Source organism: Oenanthe melanoleuca, chromosome 3 (genome assembly GCF_029582105.1).
Source record: "Oenanthe melanoleuca isolate GR-GAL-2019-014 chromosome 3, OMel1.0, whole genome shotgun sequence".
Taxonomy (NCBI): domain Eukaryota; kingdom Metazoa; phylum Chordata; class Aves; order Passeriformes; family Muscicapidae; genus Oenanthe; species Oenanthe melanoleuca.
Window position 1 is genome coordinate 82,489,031 of NC_079336.1, and position 18,432 is coordinate 82,507,462.

The 18,432-nt window shown below is 44.4% G+C and overlaps 1 protein-coding gene across 1 annotated transcript in view; it reads left to right on the top strand.

Moving 5' to 3' along the window:
• Positions 1–11,352: 11,352 nt before the first annotated feature.
• The window catches only part of PLB1 (phospholipase B1), a 75,191-nt gene continuing 68,111 nt past the window's right edge, over positions 11,353–18,432 (top strand). The window contains exons 1-4 of the mRNA XM_056487986.1: positions 11,353–11,556; positions 15,327–15,364; positions 16,480–16,543; positions 17,016–17,074. Coding sequence (XP_056343961.1) covers positions 11,508–11,556; positions 15,327–15,364; positions 16,480–16,543; positions 17,016–17,074 — 210 coding nt within the window. The 5' untranslated portion in view covers positions 11,353–11,507. The remainder of the gene's footprint in view (positions 11,557–15,326; positions 15,365–16,479; positions 16,544–17,015; positions 17,075–18,432) is intronic.

Here is an 18,432-nt window from a genome sequence, read left to right on the forward strand (position 1 = left end):
GGAGAGGGCTCCTCCCTGTGTGGGGTACGGTGGGGTGCCTGTGGGACAGCCAGGGTCTCCTTTCCTCCCTGCTGATTTTGGAAGAGGTGATGAAGTGCTCAGTGGCTGCTAATGCCCAGACCCTGGAGCAGGAGGGGCAGAGACCCTGCCAGGATTTGTGCCGGGCTCGCCAGCCCAGGAGCATGGGGCGAGCACGGCAGCTGCACGCCCTCCTAGCTGAGGCCAACCAGTCCTTCTGGCAGGTAGAGGCAGGGGTGGGTCTCGGAGCCATTTCCAGGGAACAGGCTGGCGCTGGGAGGGAGCAGCTGCCTCTTTGCCCCCACATTCACACAAGGCTGGGAATCTAGGCTTTAGGAAAGGGTCGCCCATCTCTCCCCGTGCTGCTTGCGAAAACAAAGGGCGACGGCTTTTCAGACTATACCATTTAAGGAGTTCCCCAGCTTAGTGAACCTCGGCTGACCCCAGGGTATACCGAGCTTCCAGCCCAGCAGAGCGGCGTTTCAGCCGAAAGCTCGCAGCCCAAAACTTCCCTCCCTGCATCGGGGGAAGGGGGGCTGCTGGAGCACGGGCAGCTAATGAGAGCGCACAGAAAAAAAAAGGTGATGTCGGTTCCTGACTCTCGGATGTACCAGATCCCTTCCTAGGAAGGATGTTGCAGTCCGACAGGATCAGCTCGAATGCGAAGCAGCTTCAGCAGCTTTTGGCAGGCCCTGGGTCACGGAGGATGGGAGGGTGCCAGGCCCACAGCGCCACTGGGTGCTTCATGTCGGGGCGCAGGAGCGGCGCCCCAGCAATGCAATGTTTACAAAGGTGAAAAACATTAATAACGTGCGAGGTGCTCCTCCTGTTGTTTCAATAAGATCAAGGTGTGTACAGGAGAGCAAATGTGTGTATATACCCGCGCTGGCTGCGCCTGGTGCGGGATTATCCCAACCAGGCTGCAGTCAATACTGACAAATACAGTATAGGTCCTGTCTTGCCCACAGCACTGAGGGAACTGTGGCAGGCTCAGTGCTTTCCTCCCTCTTGGGAAAGACCTGGGGTGTTTTCAGCAGCGTGGGGAGCTTGGGTCCCGGTGCCTCGGGTCCCAGCAGTGCATGGTCTTGCTGCTGCACCGAGAGAATTGGAGGGGAGCGACTCCCAGCCCGGCGCCTTCTCACCGCCAATTCACCCCTCCGTGCTCTGCCCTCTCGGCGTGCTGCAGGAGACAGGGGTTCAGGGGAAGAAGAACGAAAAAAAGAAGAAGAAAAAAAAATAGCATGTGAGATCATATAATTAAAGATGGTATCAGAATGTCTAATTAGGATGACTGAGAGAACTTGGCTGGGAGACGCAGCCAAGAGCTGAGTTAGTGTGTTTGCCAGTCCAAAGCTCCTTAACAGTAATTAATCCTTAAATGTCCAATTGTTCAGAGTTCAAGGAAACACCTCCTACTACTGTACTTTGTGTTCCTGTTAAGCAAGGAGACACAGCAGGGCGTGTGCCCTTATTCTGTAAGAGCGACACGCCTAGGGGTGTTGTTAGGAACTAGACCGAAGGTTGAGTATAATTATTAACTACCTAAGAGTTCCCAGCATTGCACAATTACCCAAGCCGCCTTGCAGCTGTGCACTCGCCCTGTTTGGGTTTTTCATTGTTTTTTTTTTTTTTTTTTTTTTTTTTTTTTTTTTTTTTTTCCCCTTTCTTTCTTTTTAAAATAGAAATGCTGAGCTTTAGTAGTGATATGTACAAATCCTGCTCAAGTGTCTGTCATCTGCTCCCTTTCCAGTGTCCATCGTGCCACTGATTTGGGATGTGGTGGTGGAGGGGAATGAGGGCAGCATATATACCTATATATGTGCTACATGGCAGTCTGTGCCCCTCGCTGAAACTCTTAGGCTTATTTACATCATTTGCAAATTTGACCCAGAGATTTTCCCTTTGTTTTGATGCTGTCAATGACTCTCACATTAACATAAAAGCCTTGGCTATTTACTCTGGGGGTTTTCATTCTGCTTGCATTTTTGAGGTGAGTTGTATTGGTTTTTTTTTTTTTCCTTTGCTAATATTAAGCTAGGGGAAAACCTGGAGGAAAGAACTGTAGGTTTGAAAAGGAACTGATCTGTTTGTCCTGCTACAGGGCTTCTGCCGCTGTCGGACCCTGGCTGGGGCGGTCAGTGGGATGATGAGGAAGGATGCTGAGCTGTGGCTGCTGGTTCTGGCCGCAGCAGGCAGGTGGGTTTGGGAGCAGAGGCTCGCTGCCTTCGGGAAAGCCCAGCTCAGCAGCGGCATCACAGCTCGCTGGCAGACAGGGGAGATGTGTCACTTCCTCAGGTGCATCATCATCTTTTAAGTCGTGTTTCTGGGTTTTTATCCTCTCCCATCTTTTTTTTTTTTTTTTTTTTTTTTTTAATTGATCCTTTCTGGTGGGCGTGGTGAGGGCCCAGCTGGGAGCCGGCCGGCCAAAGTCGCTTCTGCAGGGGATCATTAACTCGGGCGTCAGCCAAGGCCGTTTAGTGTTTATAAAACGCAGACAATTAAAACACAGTCGCAGCGCTGCAATGCTATAATTGGAAAGCAGACTGGGCCGATGTCCACCCGGAGGGACCGGCTCCCCGGCACGGCGGAGGGATGGGCGGGCCCGGCTCGGACAGGGCCGCTCCGTGCGAACGCCCGGCCGGGAGGGTCCGGCCCTGCCGAGCCACATGCTCTGGGTGGGAAAACAAAGGCTTGGGAGGGAAACAGAGGAAAAAGAAGGGACTTGCCCGAGGCCAGCTGACAGCCTGGAGCTGGCCGGGTGCCTGCCTGGCTGCCTGGGCGCACACTGCACTGTGTCCCTACCTGCACTGTGGGTCCGTGGTAGGGATAACAGCATTGCTTCTACAGGAGTGTATCAGGGAATGAGGGCCCTTCCCCTGCCAGGCCACCTTGTGGGGAGGGTGAAGGGACTGGTGGCTGCCCCCTCGGGGTTTGGGAATAGCCATTAACTGAGCCCCGGGCTCCAGGCTGGCTTCAGGGTCAGTGGGGAGTGGGGTGTCTGGGGCTGTTCCCAGATAACACAGTGCTCCTGCAACCCAGCCTCCACCCTTAGCCAGTCTGGTGCCACAGCACCAAATGCAATGGCAGTCCCCACGGTTGTTCCCCATCAGTGGCTGACTGGCCTCTGGGAGCTGCATCAGGCAGCTGTTGAACTCAGACTCCAAGGCTTCCCTGAAGTCTGGTACGTGAGGAGGATGCTGAGTACTGAAATGGGATCGCCATAGCCCTGCTCCAAGCTCTGCAACTGACTCACTGTTTCACCACAAGCACATCCCTTCACCTTTTTGTGACTCAGAATTTTCATCTATCAATTAGGGATTTATGAGGTTTAATTAAGGTCTGTGAAGCCCTTTGAGATCCTCACTTGAAAGATGCTGTGCAGGCATAAAGTGCTGTACGCAATGAAGAAAACAAGAGAAATTAAAAGCTCCAGACGAGAGAGAAGAGAGGGCAGGTTTCCCACTGCTTGGTCTCCCAATTACATGCTCCTTTTTAGGATGGCAACCTCACTTTAACCTGTGGACAAACGAACTTGTTCACCCCTTCTTGCAGCAGACAGGCGATGACGTGCAGCAGTGTCTTACTCATTGGTTAGCCTTCAGTCATCTTTCCAGAAGTATGAGCAAACAGGGGAGGGGGAAGGGAGCAAGGGCGGGTGAGGAGTATGAGTTCCAGAGAAAAGGGAAGTATCAGAAAGCAAGCTAGGATGTGCAAGGGCCTTTATCACTGCTGTTGAGATCTAGCTTTGCACAGTAACAAACAGGAACAGATTTCATCTGTCCCTAGAGGTACGTGCCCTGGAGCAGGGAAGAGCTGATGAATTACAGCAGAGAGGAAGCAAAGGAGTCTTCTTATGCAAGGCATCTCTTTCAGTGTCAGAGAAGAGGTAGATTTAAGAAGTTTGAGGGAAGTGGTTGAGCTTAACTAAATGAAAAGTTGTTTTATCTATGTTTTTAAGATAAAGGCCTTGTTTGCAGAAGCCATGGAACACACACACTCTGAAGTTTGTGCTGTAAGCTTAAGGCCTTTGCTGAATGGGACATGCCCAAATTTACTTAGGTGCCAGGTGGAAACCAGGTCTAAGGGCTGGGAATCTTACAGCAGTGATATTAGCAGGACCTCGAAGGTCCCCAGGAGCCACAGAAAGCAGTAATATGTGAACAGCCTTGCTATACTATATAGGAACAGGTTGACCTGGGGGAGGAATGGGCAAAAAGCAATCTCCATCTGCAGTCTCCAGTCTTTATTGTCTTTGTTTTCTCCTTTGCTTGCAGTACAAACAACCCTGTGGAAGCAGGCTCCAGTAGGTGTGGTCTGTGTATGCACTCGTGGGTGTGCCGCTTTGTTGTGTTAAAAGGACCATTCCTCACCTGAAAGCAAAGTTCCAGGTTGTCACTGACAGTCACATCAAAACTCGTGATGCCTCCCATCCCCCACCTGCATACCTTCCCTCTTATGTAATAAAAACAGAGATGCCTGTTGAGATGAAACCCAAACTTGTCCCGGGTTTGGTGTCTGCCTTTGTTCCACACTGATCTGGGACCCCTCTGCCTATCTTTCTTCTGAGCTGCCAGGGAAAACAGATAATTGGTTACAAAACAGGTAATTGCTGCTGGCTAGAACAGACCCCTGAGGTCAGAGCAGCCATCCTCACTCTTCTCTTTCTCTCCCAAGAAAACCTCCCCCAGCACATCCAGCTTTCCTTAAGGTTTCCCAAGCTCTCTGTTGGGCTGGCTGGTCTGCTCTAACTCTACGTTTCTGAAACTGCTAGTGCCCCAAATTTAGCACAAAGCTTAGCATTAGTGATCACTGTTTTGGAGCAAAACAGAATTATGACTTTCTGTGGCATACTTATGACACTTCATTAATATATCCCAAAAGAAATATTTTTGTTGCAACTGCAGTATACTGTTGACTCATTATATGATCCACTCTAATTCCTCCAGATCCTTTTGTGTAGTACTGCTGCTTAACCAATTATTCCAAGTCATCCATTCGTGCACTTAATTTCTCCTTCCCAATCATAGTACTTTGCTGTGTTTTTATTGAATTTTATCCAGTTGATTCTGAGCAGTTTTTGCAATTTATTGAGATCACTTAAAATAATAACGTGCACATTAATTGTTCAGAAAATCCTATGGACAGGCCCATGCCTGCACCCATAGCTGGTTCCAGAGCCCAGACTTTCCATCTTAAAAACAAAGGCCTCTAGCACTTGATGGCATTCTTGCAATATTCTGCTGAAATGTCAGGATGAAGCCTGGCAGAGCTGTGGATTTTGGAAGGCTCTTTCAATGGAAATATGGGATAAGAGCATCTGTTCAGCTGGCAGTGGCTTTTGGTCTCCAATCATCTAGCGTTGGTTTAAATCACTGTTATTTTCTGTATTATTTCTGGTCTTCAAAGCATGAAGTCACTGAAAATATGCAAGCTTGGAATTGGCTTCTGACTGTGAGGGAGGATGTGATGGTATACCTGGACAAACGCAGGTCACATCAAGGATCCCCTGACCTGGACTTCTCATCCTAACGACTGGAGGTACAGCTCCAAGACCATGACATTTCCCCTCCACTCTCAGCCGAAGGGTCAGGATACTCGTGTTCAGGAGTGAAAATACAGGAATTTGGTGTCCTCTGGTGGCAGCTGCGAGAGCTACAGCTGGCTAAAGCAGGCGTGACTGTCTTCACGCAGTTTGTCACTCGGGACAACTAGCCATGTGCTCCAGCCACAGCACTCCTTTCTGCCCTGCACTGTAAATATTTCTAGTCCAGACTGGCTTCCATAGATTGTGTGGTCGCCCCTCCTATTTATTTTATGCCCATTTACTTGCTTTCCTTTCTGGAGCACTGAACTCTGTGTGACTTTGGGTTTAAGATTGACTTGAACCATCAAGTTTGCTTGCTGTTCTGCTGTGATCTCTTTGCCTCACAAAAGGGAATTTATTTTCCTTAAGCACCTCTTCAGAGTTACAGAAGGCTTCATCTTCTTGCCTTTGCATGGTCCCTTAGTAAAATAAGTGTGTCTGTGTCCAAAGGCCTTCCAGCCCACTTCTCTAAGCACTGGATCTGTTGCCCACAGGCTTGGCTCAATGCAGCTCCACTCATTGGGTGGATGAACTGGTGAGCAAGAAGACACAGAGCACCTGGACAGCCCATGTTTGGCTCTTTCAGCCACAAAATAGTGAGCGCAGGTCAGAGCATTGCATAGGTGGTGAACACTACGATGGGAGGACGTGTTTGCCACAATTTGTGTTGTGTGAAGTATGTGAAGGAAGCACACCAAACCATATCCTCCTGCTCCAGGGGCTTCTGCTGCTAATGGACAAAAACTGAGCAATTCTGAGGGCTGTGGAGTATAAAAGTCTCTAAGAGTTTGGTGCAAATGCAGTCAGAAAAGTCAAACAGTTGCATCCCATATGAGGAAAAGCAGCCTTACCTCCTCTCCCCTCTCAATTGCTATGCTGCTGCTTGATAGTCTTCTCTTTTTCAAGGGCAGCACAAGTATTAATGATGCAAAAAGAATATACCACACTGCTGGCTCACTGAGGTCAAAGGAATACAGGTTTTGATGTGTAAAAATAGGCTGAGAAACAAACTTCTGCAAGGGAGTCTGGTAAGCAGAGGATTTTTAGGATGTGCATAGAGGGACTAGCAAGTCTGGGACACTGTGGCACCACAAAAGGCTGACCCCACAGAGTCTATGGTGTTGCTCCTTCCTGTGAGAAGAGCTTCAGAGAGCACAGGAGAGTCAGGAGCTTCCCACTGGCTGCTGCAATTACAGCTCTGGCTGAAAACAGAGCCCCTTTGTGGCGTGAATACAAACAGCCAAACAGCTTTGGGAATTTTATAGCTTAATGGAAAAGAATGGGAGAAAGGGAATACTCGTGTTTTCATTTTACAGAGAACCACAGCGCTTTGAGACTCCTTCAATTCACAGTAGTGTTTATTTAGGTGCCTGATTTCCATGCAAATCTTTGAGATTTAGGTACTTTGCATGTGAGCATCAAGGAAGTCACCCAGAGACACAGGAAGGTAGCATGTCTTTTCTGGTGCCTGCCATTGAATGCCATCACTGTCTATCAGAGGCAGGCAGCCTGCTTCCCTTTTCTATCTGCCTTCCTGCCAGCACTGCTTTCTCAAGGCTGTGGTAGCACTGGTGAACCCTTTCAAGTCTGTGGCTGTAAACAGGGCTCCCCAGAAGTGAGCTTTATCTCCTGATTTGATAACCAAGGGGCCAACTGAGGAGGCCACAGGAAGTATCTGGTCCCCTGCTTCTTGCTGCTTACAGACAAACAAGTCCTCACAATACAGAAAAGTCAGTAGAAAGAGTCTTCAACAGAGGGTCTTAAAATCTTCTGCTGTTCTCTGGCTGTTCAGAGTGCTCAGCAGCCTTGCAGCTATCATCAGGCTTCAGGGGCTCCTGCCCCAAGGAGCTGGGAGGATTTCAGCCTGTGGCCTGATCTGCAGTTTGCTTGTACCAAAGACCCAGAAGCTAGAATAGGCAGTGAGGAGCAGTTCCAGCTTTTGCTGCAAAGGGCACACAGTGTTTTTGTGATGGGCAATGGGGATTGAGGGACCTGTGGCAGATACACAAGCTGCAAAGGCAGGCTGGACACCACCAGCCTTTCAGCAGCACTGAGCAGTCTGAGGAGATGGACTTTAGGCTGTACTTTGGTGCCAGCCACAGATGAGTGGTTAAAGGGCTTGAGCCCTCAGCAGGCAATCAAACAATCTGTGTGAGAGGTTGTGCTCTACTTAAGGCACAAGGAAGAAATTTCAAGTTTCGTTCAATTATTAACATAGGATCAGAGTTTTTGTTGTTATGTTGCTGCCTTCAGCTACTGGTAAGTGCTTGCAGGAGAGCACTACTTTATGGCTCATCCAAAATGGGTATAATTGCAGTGGTGACCTTGCTTATTTACGTACTTACTGCCACAGCTTAGGTCTCTATAGCAGCTATGTAGATTTTTAACTATAAAAGTCAAGAGTCCAACCATGTGCTGAGCTTAGAAAAATTTAGGGAAGTGTGTTTGAAGCCTTGTTGTTGCTTTATTTTTTAACAAGATTTCTTTAAAAGCCATTTTAGAAATAATTTATATCCTTCTGGCCTGCAACTCCAAAAGCCCAAAATTTTTAAAGGAGTGCACTAAGCATTACAAGCCTTTTTCCCAGTGTCAGTAATCTGCCCATACTCAGGCTGGTGCTTTGCAGCTCCTCATTGACTTTTGTGTTTTTCCTTTCCCTGGAGAATTTGCACTCTCTCCAGCAGGTGGTAGCAGCCTCCTTCAGGCTGTGCAGCTCTGCCTGATGATTCATGTCCCTGGCTGCCCTTGGCCTCACTTGATCTCCTCACCCTCTGCTGCGTGTCTGAACTCCCCTGTGGAGGAAGATCTCTTGTTTAGGTCCAGAGCATGCACTAAATTTACCAGCAGTGTGAGTCACAGCAAGAGGAGGCAGCGGCACAACATCGCAAGGACACATGACATATCTTGCTGTTGTATATGATTTATTCCTAATGTTTTTGTAGCACTGTCATGTTCTACCCATCACAGATGGGTGCCTCATAGATTCAGGGATCCTCATCCAATTCAGGGATATGCTTCCTAAGTACAAAAATTCAAGATCTAATGCCTTGTCAAGGCAGTAGGATTAGTGGAAGCACTGACAGGTCACAGGTAGGCTCTATCTTCAAATGAAATGGAAACTCAGTCTGCTTTGTATTTCCACAAGAAGTCCTTTGCTATGCCAGTGTAATGTGATAGTTTTTTGGATGCAGTTACATTATGGACTGATATATGGCCTCTGCTTATTAGTAACTGAGTAAGCTCAGTGCCAGTACAAACATCTTGGGTTTAATTATGAGTGGTTGAGTGCTACGGAATTTTTTTTTGTCTGCTTTTATTGTTGGTTTTTCTTCTTTGAATATGCAGCCATACCTTCATTATTTGTATTTTAAAATAGTGGTCTTGTAGGTGAGGATTTAGGCTGAAAGAGTTTTTAGGTTTTGGTATTCTGTATGAATAAAAGAAATGCCAGAAAAAGCTCTGTTTAACAGAGGAGATGAGAAAAACACTTAAAGACAAGCTAAAAAAAACCCCATGGCTTTCGCAGCTATGATTCCCATACCAGGTATGAAAGGTAAAGCTTTAGGTATATTAAAAGTCACCTAAAAATACAGCAATGAATCAAAGAGTTTGGCTAATATGCTTTAGCACCTTTGTTTGAGTATCTGTTTGGGTGTTGCTGGCTTTAAAACTGTAACTGGGACTTGACTTTTTTTTGTTGATATTTTGCACTGTTGGGTGTAGACCTGTGAAACAGGTCCTTTGCTTGAGAACATGCCAAGGCACAAAACTTCTGCTTTTCACCACCATATCTCATGCAAAGCTCTTCTCTGCCAGTTGTGTTATGAGCCCTGTCCATCCAGGGCAAGTGACAAGAAGACTCACACGATTCAGGCAGGGTTAACTACCAGACCTAGCTAGCTCCTCGTCCCACCTGAGCAGCAGCAGGCACTTTAGGGAAGACACAAGATGTTCTGTGTTGATCATTAGGTAATCAGCTACATGGCTGCAGTTCCTTAGGGTATTCCATCAGTTTTGAGGGTTGGTTTATGGTCTGGAACTCTCCTTGCCTTCTGTAGCTGCATCTAGCTTTGCCCTTGCAGTAATGTAAAGGCTTTAATTTGTCTCTGACACCTTCTACATCTAATAGAAAATTCTCTCTTCTCCCTTTTGTGAACTTTTTTCATCTTTGCTGCCACTTGTTATTTGCTATTCAGTCTAGGAGCTGTTTTGATGTTTTGGTGGTGGGAAGGAGTGTTTACAAGAGATTTACAAGCCTTGAAGTTAATGCTGTTTTGTTTCTGGAGCACGTCACAGTGTTTAAAGGCTAAATTTACTCTTGGATCTGTGTTTTATGGCAAATGAATGCATTAATGCTACCTTCCTTTTCATGTTTCGCTTGGTGTACAATGAAGAAGAGGCTTTCTGGGATTTTTAAACACTTCCAGATCTTCAAGAAGCCTGTTTCTCAGACTTTTGGTAGTGAGAGCTTTCCTTTGAAGAGTGAAGCAGCCACAAACCCTTGCATGCAGTGACAGAACCCACCAAAAGTAACTCCCATCCGTGCTGAGACTCTGCCATGCCACCTTGACTGAGAGGTGATAATGGTCCTGACCTGGCCTCACCTCCCTCATTCTGACCAGGTGCTTGGGAATTCCACTGCAGCTCAGCCCAGGCAGGGCTTGCTGGTGTGGTGCTGCACACTGACAATAAGTAAGACTTTAACTTTTCCTTACCTTAGTGGTTAAAGGAGCTTGGGTGTCCAAACGAAACTTGGGAGACCCCCCAAGCAGAATGAACTCATCCCTCTTGTGTTGGAGCATGCAGCTGTGTCCGAGGTGAGCAGCCCCTTGTGCTGGTATGTTTTTGATGAGTTGAGGGTGGAGATTCAGAGGATGGAGGAATGCTTTTCCCTGCCTATGTATATTCCTCCTTGCATGTTGCTCTGAACAATAGCTGTTCATGTTCAGAATTAATACAGCATTCTTAGTTTTTGAAAAGTGAAATGAGCACAAGATCTACCTCCAATGTGTTCCTTCAAAGAATGTCATATTTCTGTCATGAAACAACAGAAAGCCAAAATAAACAAAAATCCCTTTGAAGGATGGGTTAGACTGCCTCAGTTGGGTGTGTTAGTGGCTTGTTTGAGCATTTAAAGCTCTTTACTCAAGCAGACTCCCATTATTCATGTAGGAGCTCTCTCTGGATGTCCCTGGTCTCGGAAGAGGCCAAAGGTCACTCTGCTGTTTTGTGTGAGAACAGCAGGCTGCTCTTCAGAGGTTTGACCCTGACTAGGTAGTTGAGACATAGTGGTAGTCTCATTGGTGAGTGTTGGATCACAGTCTAGCTGGCATTTCTGCACACTCTGACTCTGCAGAAATGTACTGTAATAGTGTCCCAGCAAGGGGCTTGGAGGAAAATCTGCCAGACGAGGAACTAGTGGAAGAGGAAACAGGCACAGGATGAGTCTGATTGAAGGCAAGAAAGGAGCACAGGTAGGGTAGGAGACAAAAGGAAGAGCACAACCTTCCTCTTCAGATGGGTGTGGCTGCTACATAGGGTTCAGCTGCCTTAGGAGCAGAGGCTCCTTCCCTGCCTGGCAGAGGCAGGCTAGTGCCAAACTAATGTGTTATGTATTGCCTGGAAGAGCCTTGACCCTGCTGGAAGCTGACTCATGTGATCTGGGTCCCTTAGATTTGCTGAGAATTCTCCTGAAAAATGGCCAGCTCTGTCTGAACAAGTGAGAGAAACTGTGCCCTTTCTTTTGACCCTTGGATGGGCAATGAAATGAGATATCATGTTTTATGGCTGCTGAGTTATCAACTTTTAAGATATAAAGGAGAAAAAGGAAGAGAATTTCTTTCTTTTCAGCCTTAACATCTAATACACAGCCCTCCAGGATTATCAGTTCATAGAGGTGGTTACCATGAAGCTATTGTTAGGTGTGCTGTTCCTTTGGTTGCTCTCCTCAGAAGGTAAGTTTTGGAAGGCCCTTTGAAAATTTGCATTGCACACTATTTGGGAACCTCTATTTTTAGTTGTTGCAAGGTGGGTGTATAGCTGGAGTTTTAGAAGCAGGATGAAGAAAATCTGTGAGTAAAGCTGTGATCTTAAATGCAGTTTTGGGTATGTTTGATAATTTTTTTGATGAAGATGTATGCATTGGTTTGCACTGTTCTGGGGACAGACTGTGTCTTAGGCACTAAAGCATTATGGTGAGAGAAACATCACCAAATAATTAGACTAGCAGTGAGATCTGTGCCAAAACGGTGCAGAAATTCAAGCAAGGAATTGAGGTTTTCTCTGAACTTGTGACTATGATAATCTTTTCAGTGATAGAAGTAATCTTCTGAATCTGTGAATGGTTAGTCAGCATCCTGGCATTCCAGGCATTGTTCAGATTTCTGTAATATTCAGGGTAGGGGGGAAGCCCTTTTCTCCCAGGGTGTCTAAAGTCTGTGTTTAGTGCCAATAACAGTTTTGTGGGTGCTCAAGACTGAAAATGCTGTGTATGCTTTGGCTTTATTAGCTCTGTGCTTCAGGTCTTGCCTGTAAGAAAATAATGATAACTAGTAATAGTGCTTTACCTTAGCAGTAGGCTGTGATGATCACTATCTTCAGAGGATTATAAGGTACTCTGATAAATAATAAACTGTTAGGAGGTTTTGGTTCCTGATGTAATCAGAAGAAGTTATCACACCTGAGCTTTTTAATTTAGGGGAAAATATGTACTGTGCCTGCAGTTCCTCTGAAATCTTTATCCAGGAAAAAAGATGTTTTCTGACAGCAGCCTGTAAGAATGGTTTGTTGAAACAGATTTACTGTAAAAGCAAGGGAGGAAGGAGTTAGTATCTTTCTCCCAAATGCTGGGAGAATTATCTGAAAAATACTTCCTTTTTTATGTAAAAAAAATTGAAAATACAAGTTAGAATTATTCAGTGGTATAGTAGGGGAGTAACTATAATACTGGGAGTAGCAGGAGTTGAAACAGTCATCCTACAGGAAGTGTAAATCCAAAACAAAGACAATTGAAGAGGTTAAAATCTAGTCAGCCAAGCCAGAAATTAATCTGAAGAGAAATGATGAATCATTGTTGAAGGAATATAAATCAATAAATCCTTTTACAAATTCTTCTGAAACATGGAATCTGTAGGACTGACATGCATAAAAGAAGGCTGAAGCCTGACAAATTCTTTTTTCCTTTGGTGTGCTTGCATAGCAGCTTAAAGAAGGCCTTTCACTGCAAGCCTTTCAGCTCAGGGGACAAGAGAAATAATGACCAAATCCTTGAACAAACTCATGACAAATAGTAAAAGAACTGCCAGGACTAGATGATATCCACCCAAGGGAGTGAGCCAAGCAGAAATGTGAACATGTCCATTTTATTAACTGTGATGCTCATATTGATCAGTGTTGGGATGTGGGCTCTGTACATGTTCAGAAGTGATCTGGGTAAGGGTGAATTCTAACTTGCTGATGCAAAGCTTTTCAGGATGTCCAGAATGAAAATTTAGACTAAATTTTCCCCTTATATATTACTCTTATCCATGTGTATGCTATGGTGAACTCTGAATAGATACTACTTGACCCCAGACCACAACTGTCTGAAGACATCAGTGCTAGTGACAGTCAGAGAGAAATTATTTCAAGAGTTAGTGAGAGAACAGCATAAAAACCAAATTGCTGCTGGTGTGTACAGGGCCATGGTTCACCTGCATCTTGACAGTGGTCTGGATTTTTCATCTCAAAAAAGATGTGGTAAAACCTAGGAGGAGGATAAAGGGGGAGAGTGGTCAGACTTAGGAAAAAAATTAAACGTGAGATCAAAGGAACTGATTCTTCAGCCTGGAAAAGAAGGAATAGGTATATGAGAAAGACAGGCACATGCAAAATGGCAAACTGCAGAAACAAGGGGATGACTACTCTTTACAGGAGCAACAAGGAAGCAATCAGATTATTAACAAATGAGAAGTACTTTTTTTCAACATGTAATTGAGTGATGAAGCATCTTTTGTCAGAGGTCTTGGGGAAAGCCTAAAGTGTGAAAGTATTCGAAAAACAAAGAGACAAATCTGTACAAGAAAGCTGGCAGAGAGTTCTTCAACATTAAGTAATTGCTTGCTTGGGGAGCACAGTAGTACAGGTAGTTGGGAGGATAGAAAATTGAAGTGTAACTGTATTTTCCTTATTTTTTGCCTAAGCATCTGTGTTTGGATATTGTCAGTGGCAAAATCACAGACTAGATAGACTTTCAGTCTGACACATTAAAACTGTTCCTCCAACTCTCTGAGTCCTGGAAACTGGGTCTGGATCTTCTTTCTCTCTCAATGTAACCTAAGGAACTGTTTCAACTATAGTTGAAATTAGTGTTAAAATTCTCAAATACTTAGTTCCTGTAGTAGATTTGTGTGATGCAGACAAGTCACTAATTGCTTTTGCCTCCAGTATCCCAAAGAGAGTTGGGGTTCTGATTATTGCCCTGAGTAAAGCATCATCAAAATCCACAGATTGAACAGGCAGAAGTGTTAAAAAATTGTCATACAACAGCCAAGAAACTGTCTCAACCTTCTACAAAGTACTGTAAAAATAATAAAAAATTGCAAATAGGTCAAGGCTGAAACCCAGCTAGGGGGCAAAAACCATGTATAGAAACTGTTGCCATTTATTAAGTATGGTCATGTAGTGTGGCACAGGTGACAGACTGAGGTGGTCATGGGGAGCAGTGGTGGCTTTGTGTCACTGCACTGCCCTGTGTGCACAGGTACCCGTGTCCCCAGAGGCTGCCCAGAGTCCTGTGCCTGTGCCAGGCACATCTCCTTGCAGTGTGAGCACTGCTGGCTGCCCTACTCCCAATGATGTCTCACCTGCTGCACCAAGCTGGCTCATTACTCTGTCATTGACGTGGAAAGAAAGGTGTACAAGCCAGAAGTGCTCAGCAGGGCTAAATATTCCAAAAATAGCTCCTGACTATTAAAGGAGCATTATTCTAATTCTGTATAAGGCTTGCTGGATGCTGATGGCTTCAGTGGGGCAAGTAAGAGCAGCTGACAGCAAGCTTTGAAGTTCAGCTGACCTAGGCTTTGTGGCTATCTTTGTGGAAATTTTAGAATAAACCAAAATCTATTTGCATAAATCCAAGTATATGCTCAAGGAAAGAGAATAATGTTTACTGAAGCATCTACAGGCCTGACTCCTGGCTCCACAGGCTATTTTGTCTGCCAAAACTCTACTAAGAGAAGAAATTGCAGCTGTTTCTGTATCACTATGGCAAACTCACAACAGTGTCATGCTGCTCCCTGACTGTGGTAGATGTAGATTAATGTGAATTGCTCCTTTCTAAGGAGTTTCACCTTGTACATGTTCAAACTACTCTAAATTTGGACAGACTAAAACTACAGCAGTGTATGAAATGTACTGAAGAGGAAAACAAGTAGGGAAGGCCTGTGGAGGACAGGTTTTTTTTGAGGGGATCCTCAAGCAGTTCATCACCTGTTGCTATAGATTCATCACATTCCACTAATTTCAAGAGATGTCACCTGCTTATAATAACTAAAATCTTTTTCTAGTATAGCAAAATCAAAGAAAATGTTTGGTTGTTGGGGTGAACCTCATCTTTGGAATGTAGGGCAGATGAGAAAGGTGCCTCCTCTCTGAATTCTGTGCTTCTAGGTGTGTTAAGTCTTATGAAGCTTTTTTATTCGAAGGTAAAAAAATATAGCATAACTCTTTCTTTAATGTTTTTAAGGTAATGCGGATGATCAGGAGGAATATGGGAAACTAGAGGTAAAGTATAACTTTTTTTTTTCTTCTGTTTTCAATACTTGTCATTACCTATCAAGCTGTTGCTTCCTCTGAGGCAGGCAGGAGAATAAAGAATACAGCTTGTTGCTCTAAACTGCTTCTGCAAAGAAGAAATGCAAAGCCAGTGAGTCAGCAATGCGATAGTGCAGCTGCAAGATTATAAAACACAATCAGGAAATGAGATTTTCTCCGAGCAATGTTTGTTATTAGGTTATATCCTGTACGTAGGTCGTTTGTGGTTAGCACTTGTTCCTAGATGCTCTGTTGCTCTTTTGGAAACGCAGGTTTGAACTCTTCTTTGCTTTATAACAGTGAAAAGTGTCTGCAGCATTTAAGTCCTCCAGCTGGGCACTAGGGAGGGTGTGGGCACCCTGGTGGCCCTTGTCACTGTACAGATTCCACCTTTAAGTATTTTTTGGTGATGGTTAGATACCCACTCATGGTCATTGTGATGTGGGAACTCCTTGCCAAGTCACCTGGGGAGGCAAGGATTGCCTTTCATGTCCCTTTAAAGCACTCAGTGTTGGGCTGTGCCTACCATAAGGATATAGGATGGCATTAAACAATGTTCCTACTGGTACTGAGCTGTCTCTCACACTGAGTGAATAACATCACTCACATCTTTGCCTTTTCTGTTCACCTGGCTAGGAAATGTAAAGGAGCCAGAATCAGTTCATTCTGCCTTTCCTGTTGCATATTGGAGATGTAACATTTTGTTGTGTCAGTTGGGTGCCCCTTGACACACAGAGATGCCTACAGTCACTGTCCGTACCACCTCTTCCAGATTAAGCAGTCACTGCAGCAGTGGATGTGACAGGATGTTCATGTGACGTTCAGCACATTTCATTGTTTGCTCAGGCCCAGTGCTGTGGCAATCAGTAAGAAAACTGACCAGAAAGTGTCAAGTTCTAGAAGAGTTAACTGGAAATGCAGCTGTTAGATCTGTGTTCCCATGTATTTCTAACAGAGGCATAATTGCTCTTTGAAATAGTTTACATTAATAAAATCTTAGTTCTGTGTGAGAATTGGACCACTCATTCCACAAATTTCCTTGTTAGATCTAAGCAATCAACCATGTTTATTTGTTTATGTCAAAGGCTCTTAGAAGCTTGCAGTTTTCATGTGAGCAGGCGATGTTCCCTGAGACTCCTTCATCTTCAGGTTTGTGTTTGATATTGTCTCTGCAGAAGCTTTGCCTCACAAAATTATTTGAGAATGGACTGGGGCAGAAATCACCTGGATGCCTATGTATGGGATTGACTGAAGTGGAGCTAGGCTCTATAAACTCCTTAGTTTTTTGTTCCACTTGTGATTACTTTTCTACTTTTGTTTCTTCAGTTGGTGATTGGGGATGCCACTATTACTTCAATCATTCCCAGCAGTGTTTTTTTAATCTTTTCTTGCTTGATGGTTGAGCATTTCAGTGCCTCTAAGCACCCAAAGTATTTACTGAACACCTGAGTGAAGTTTCTCATGCTTTCTGACTAGTTTAAAACCTCCAATCAAAGCGATCAGTATAGACTTGTTACTATTTTAGCCAACTTTATGTTTTAATATACTGATGAATGTAACTTTCCTTTAGGGTTACTGTTTTGGGGTTTTTTGTAACCTGAAGTCTTTTGCTTTTCTGCAGTTCACGCTCTAAGGCCAGCTGACATCAAAGCAGTCACTGCAATAGGAAGTTTGCAAAGAGTAAGTACAAGCGGGAAATGAGCTGAACGTGACCCATTTCCTCTGTTGTGATGATGAAGTCAGCTGATTATGTCGTTTGGGGTCTCAGGGTGTTCAGGACTTCAATCTTTCCACAAGCATCAAAGACTTCTGGTGAAAAAACCCACTGAATACCTGCTGTTCAGTGTTCCAACATACCCCGAGTCTAAAAATAGCCAGCTGACTTCGTGCAGGAGGAAATGTGATCACAGTGCTCTTGCAGAGAACCATGATATTTGATTAGAGTGCATGGATTTTCCTAACAATGTGCATAACAGATTGAATAACTGGAAGAAGATGCTGGGAAAATTCAAACTGGAACAAATACAAATTGTTGAGAAATGCAGTAGATTTTCCACCACATCAAGTGTTTTCTGTAGAAACTGGTTTCCTACCTAGAAGGCAGAAGATCTACAAGAATCATAAAGATATATTTCTGATTTATAGTTCAGTGGGTAAAGTTCTCCTGCCTGTAATAATATTGTCAGATTTGGATGATCTCTATTTGTCTTAATAGCTGGAAGTAGATATCTGAAACAGATTTGAGGCCCAATTAAAAGCATTTAATCACAATTCTCTAGCTTTGAGGAAGTACAGAAATGCCTGTAGAACAAAAATTTATAGCTGTTGGAGAGAAAATGGGAGAGAGTCTCCTGTATTACAAAACAACTTTCACATTTGAGATGGTACCCATCAATATATCATACTTTTCCTTCAGAAAATCAGCACTCTGGACTCCTTATGAGTACCTCTTTCTTTTGAAAAAAATCATTGTGCTGAATGCAAAGGTGTTTCATCCATATCAGATGGATGACCCTTTGGAGCAAGTCTTCTTTGTGCTGGTGTCTTTGTTGCTTGTGGGTGTGTAATAGAAAAACATGTAAATTTGCTTATTTTAAGGATGGTTTGCTTTCCTAGAACAAACATCTCTGTCACCTTCTCCTCATCAAACTCTCTGAAATCAGTGGGGTTCCTCTATCAATGTTCTTTTTAACAGACACCCTTCTATCTCAGTGCCATCTGTGTAAATTATCTAAGTGACTTCAGGTTATGTCCCTTGTCAAAAAGGAGTAGGGGTAGATCCAGGGAAATTTGGTCTAGAATAGCATCTCATTTTAGGGAATTTGATTTCAACTAATCAAATTCTATTTTAAGCTGTGTGTAAAAAAAATAATTAATGAAAGCAGTAACTAAGAGAGGATTATCAGATTATGAAAATGCACTGTAATAGGGAAGTTCTGGAAAATAATCTAAATCTGTGTGTGATTACAACACAATGGGGAAGACTATATAGAGAACAATACTATCTCTAACAGGACTGAAATACGGTACAGGAACAG